The 5,351-nt window shown below is 36.4% G+C and overlaps 1 protein-coding gene across 2 annotated transcripts in view; it reads left to right on the top strand.

Moving 5' to 3' along the window:
• Nucleotides 1-4,607, top strand: part of LOC117117529 (lipase maturation factor 1-like) — a 15,470-nt gene extending 10,863 nt beyond the window's left edge. Inside the window, exons 8-11 of one of the 2 annotated variants that reach the window (XM_033261844.1) lie at nt 1,837-1,990; nt 2,215-2,398; nt 2,762-2,874; nt 4,117-4,607. In XM_033261844.1, the coding sequence (XP_033117735.1) occupies nt 1,837-1,990; nt 2,215-2,398; nt 2,762-2,874; nt 4,117-4,354 (689 nt within the window). In that variant the 3' untranslated portion in view covers nt 4,355-4,607. Of the gene's footprint in view, nt 1-1,836; nt 1,991-2,214; nt 2,399-2,761; nt 2,875-3,427; nt 3,707-4,116 lie in introns of those variants that run through there. The other variant, XM_033261845.1, reaches the window with a different exon arrangement.
• The last annotated feature ends 744 nt before the right edge of the window (nt 4,608-5,351 follow it).

The raw sequence follows: 5,351 nt of genomic DNA, 5'->3' as shown, positions 1-5,351 counted from the left end.
GTTCAGTACCCTACATGCGTGCCGATCGCAATATTCAGGGAAGCATCTATTTTTTATGAACGGTGATTGATAAAACAACATTGAGGCCTCTTGAATTGAATTTACGTGGATTTCATATGAAACACGTTTGTTTATAGAGAATTTTGGCTGAGTATTCCAAAAAAGAAAAGAAAAAAGAAAATATGGTTTTTCAACTTTTACTAACAACTAATGGTACTGTATCGTTATAGAAGAAATTATACTACGATTGAAAATGTTCAAAACTTTAGCCCCATCAACACTTAGTGTATGCATCTTTGTATTTAGATTCCATCTTGTAGGTACAAGTTCTCATGAATTGTTTCTGTTTCTTCATAATTTAAGTGTATATATTGTTTGCAATGATAAATTAAAATAGAGGTATCAAGTAAATGAAATTTAAACTGTGAGACACCGGTCATGCCGTGTCGTCTCCAACACCATAGTAGTAGTACCGTACCAAAAATGTATCCACCCTTTAAATGTTCACGCACCACCCGTTAAATTTTGTGGACAAAATTTCCTGAAATTCTTTAAATAAATCCTGGTGATCGAGAGGGCTTATTCAGTAACAGAACATCCTACCAAAGCACCTATTTATACTCCTAGGTGGAGAGGTAAATGTAGGTAAAGTTCCTTGTTCAATGGCAAAAATGAAAAGCATGGTGAGAAATTTAAAACCCCTGACCTGAAGTTGCACCAATCACTCCCATAATGATAAACAGATGACTATTGGCAGTGAATGTGTTTTAATAATGAATTCTAAAAACTTGGTGATGAAATTTAACAAACAGTACACATGAAGCCGAGTCTGTTGCCAGTTGTGGCCGTTTGCATGATTGCAAAAACAGTAAATATGAATAATAGTGAACAGCAGCTCAAACTGCAGATGCAAAGTATTTAAAAATAAACATGAAGTTTGTGTAATAAAAACTGAGTTGAACGACTTCTTTGGTTTTTAATGGGAGGGAAGGGAAATTTCAGGTTATAAGAAAGTAAGATCTCATAGGGAAGGTCCACAGTTTCAGGATCTCTTGTAGGATATTATTAAAAGGAAGACCTGTGTCGCTTTCAGACCAGACATTATAGTGTCCACAATCTGTCCATATGCATTCACTATCGCTCAGGTAAACTTTTTCCCAGAGTGCGGGAGGTTGTCCCGATTTTGTGGTAGACTCCAGCGATTTCCGGGAGACTTGGCACTCCTGACATTCAGTCAATCATGCTCACTGGTATTAATTTTTCCAGCACACAAAAAACATTAATATGAATCTATGAGCAGACTATCAATGAAGCAGACTGTTTGTATAGCAGACAGTCAATCAAGCAGACTAAATATGAGAAAATTATCAAATTAACAGATTATGTTGTAATCTGTTTATTTGTCTTTGTTTTTGTGTGACTGTACTATTGTGATGCTTCGGGTTCCTGAATAATGACTGATTTTATGCCTACCATTGTTTTCCTGAATTATTGAGGCTTAGCTTGCTCTTCATAGCCGCAAGGGAAAGGCGCAATATAAATACCCAATACCAGTACCAGTACTATGAATATAAGCAAACTATCAATTGAGCAGACTATCAAACTGGCAGAAATCAGGCAGGCTCTTAATTAAGGCAGTCTATCAATGCCTTTATAGTATCAATATGAACTATCAATAGACTATGAATATGAACAGACTATCAATGAGCAGACTTTAAATCAGGTAGTATACAAATTTTTCCCCGTGTGTCATAAACTATGATTTCTCCATCAATAATTGCTCACAATTTTAACCAATCTTTCATTCTTCTCTTACTTACTATGCATTTCTTACAGGTCAATACATACGCAGTGTGATGCACATTGCCCTTGCTGCCTTAATCACGTACCTTAGTATACCAGTTGTTAAGAACCTCCTATCACAACGCCAAGCAATGAATACATCTTTTGACCCTCTGCGTATCGTCAACACCTATGGAGCATTTGGGAGGTAAGTGTATTATTGGGGTTGTTTTTAGAATTATCATTATATTACAACAATTTTTTTTTTTTAATTTTTCACAGGTTAACTGACTAATGCACAGTAGTTACAATACTTAAATATTTTTAAAATCTGAACATTACATCTTTCCATTTGACCAGGCAATCAACTATGCATATTAATATTACCATACGACTATTAATTAAAATGTAATCTTTCTGTACTTGTTGTAGTGTAACCAAGGAAAGGACAGAGGTAATATTCCAAGGTACATCTAGCACGAATCCTACAGACCCCAATGCGGAATGGTTGGAGTATGAGTTTAAATGTAAACCCGGCAATGTGACTCGAACACCGTGCCTTATTTCACCGTATCACTACCGACTCGACTGGCTCATGTGGTTTGCTGCCTTTCAGGTATTACAGCGTAAACAATTTTTCTTTTACCCTAGATTGCGGAAATTGTATTACTTTTTTAACTAAATTGTGTTATGAAGACTTAAACCCATGAACCTGAGATTATAGGATAGGCACCTTTACCACTAAGTCATAACTCCATTTTTTTTCATAGCAAACACTGTATGAGGGGCTAGATGTGAGCTGCAGTGTCTCCTAGCAGTACCTATTATAAATGTGTTGAAAACCTTTGATGTTTTAAGGTTAAATTGGAATTAATACACCATATACACATATATAGTAGTACACTATTTTACCTAATCTTTTTTCACTTGTGTCCCCTATTTTTCAGCTATGTTTTTGTGTTTCCTCTTATTCCAACAGAGTTATCAACGGAATAACTGGCTAGTGCACTTGGCTGGAAAACTGTTAGCAAATGACGAGGCAACTGTTACACTTATTGAGCACAACCCCTTCCGGGACAAGGACCCACCCGAGTGAGTTGATGTCTAAGCCAACCCATCTCAGTGGAGGTGGCAGTATTTACTTACTTCAGTTGGTGCATTCCTTAATTTGTGTTAGATAAAAATATATATTTTATTATCATCGTTAGCCATTCTTTGTGAGAATATTAGGCTTTGTGAGAATATTAGGCTACCAGTGACTAGTAAGACTACCAGTACTAGTAAAATATTTAGGTAATCAGGTCACATACAACTAGCGTAGTCTATCCAGAAGACCGGAACTAAAAACCAATAAAAACCAAATAAAGGACAGAGATGGAAAGCCACTCTATATATAGCTATTTAGTTCACAGGTATCATAATGGTGAGGCCATCAAGCTAACCTAAGAAACTGGGAATATTTTATGATATTCAAAGATTTATATTGATGATAATATTCTATGATTCTGCAAAATAAAGTTATACATTTCTACTGAGGATGGATGGGATCCAAGGTATTAAAAGAAACATATAAAATACAAAGGATGCAATGTTACACATGAAAGCACTATACTAATACAGGTCTTCCTCTAATTCTTCTTCCCAGACTGAGGGCTAACTTCAAATTTTGATGGCCTTGGTCTGAGACGGATGTGGATACTCATTCTTACTTCTCCCCTAAGGGTCCCATCATGTCATGTGCAGGCCAAGAAGACACGCCACCTAATCCACACCATCTAGTCCACAATGAAGGGGGCTGTGAGATGGACCAGTACACCAGGGTAAACCCCACCCTGTCTTTATGGTGCACATGAGCCAATTGTACACTGGGCCTACGGTTTATAGTCCTTATCCGAGAAGACAAGTTCTACCTCCAGAACCATAGGCAAGTGTGCCGTTAGAACCAGCTCTGATGTTATAACTGTAGGTTGCAGTGCCTTAAACTGCTCAGCCATTTGACTCACCGATTAATGACCACCGCCAAGACCACCTTCCTGTGGTCCCAAATTAACAAATGTTTTTTATTTTTATTATTCTCTTTAGACACTAAAGCTGCAGAAACCATGGAAACTCTGGTCACAAATGTGGTCTTTATTTGGAGGGAGACCTGTATTATAATTTCTTAATTTAAGTTACATTTATGAAGTTGAAGTTTTTGATATGTTTACATTTAATCATACATACATTATATTCGAACACTCATCAATCGTGACTAAGCAGCCAATCACAGAAAGTTGTAAAACAATTAATTTCTGCCAAGAGAATATAAAAAAATTAAAAATTGGTATTTTACAGATATATAAGAGCGGAACATTATCGCTATCGGTACACAAAAATTGGGAGCAAAGAGGCCCAAAATGGGGCATGGTGGACCAGGACACGCATTGGCAACTATCTACCTCCAGTTTCGCTGGGGAGTTTGAAAGAATACATGACACAACATGGATGGGATATCCCACGATTCATGCGTAAGAAATTTCGTGAGTACAAGAAAAACGAACATAAACAAAAACAGTCTAAGCCTACTATGTGAGAGAAGAATGGGTTATGATATATGCAGGATGAGGAGAAGATGGATAAAAACATTCTTGAGACTTGGAATTTGCAATGAAATATACATACAGTAAATATTTCAGGAACATAGCTACAAATACCTTCTTATAACACACCTAAATAGATCCTTGTCATTTGATTGGTGGATTTCATATCATGTGACATTGGTTAATTTACTCCATTTTGTCATCATTGAAACTTAGTTCCACTGTTTGTTTTGTTCCACCTGTACATTTTCTTTCCATCCTTTTTTGCCCATTGCACGGTGCCTAGGATACAATATGACCAGGGTTGCCAGATAGTCAACAGGCTTCACGGCTTAACACACGCCATCTCACGGCCAAGTTCGGCCAAACCTTCTTTCGATATCGGCCAAAATTTGGCCAGATTTTGATCCGATTAGAAGACAACAGTGAGTACATAATATTCATTTAAAATACAAAAATAACACGAAAATCAACTGTCATTTGTTTAAAATTGAAGAAATTAAAATGATATACTGTACACAGAATAAAGTTAATCTTTCACTGTTTTTGTTTTCATAATTAATCACAATAATTAATTAAATGCCCAGCTACATGATAATATCAAATACATTCTATAGTTAGTTGCTAACATGTAGGCCTACAGTATTTAAAGTCACATTATTAAGATTGATCTAAATTTGATTTAAATGTATTGAATAACGTACATTGTAGTCAGTCTATAGCAATAATTTAATCTTATGGAATCTTCAATGACAAATCCGTAGCTCTCTTTAATTAAAATGAAAGTCATTTCCACAGTCAAACCTGTGTTATAACCAGAGGTGGCACCAGCGGGGGGCAAGGGGGTCGTCTGGAAGAAAAACCACAATTCGTTGGGGAGAAGAAAAAAATTATATGCATTTCGCACAGTATTAGACTTTACAATCGATGAAATAATCCTTTGAAACCCCTCACCGACAAAAAATTACTCGCGCACCCCCCCCCCCAAAA

Source organism: Anneissia japonica, unplaced genomic scaffold (genome assembly GCF_011630105.1).
Source record: "Anneissia japonica isolate Jap-2015-1 unplaced genomic scaffold, ASM1163010v1 scaffold288275_len480233_cov166, whole genome shotgun sequence".
NCBI lineage: Eukaryota > Metazoa > Echinodermata > Crinoidea > Comatulida > Comatulidae > Anneissia > Anneissia japonica.
The sequence above is the reverse complement of the archived record's forward strand: the minus strand, read 5'-3'. Positions and strand labels throughout refer to the sequence as shown.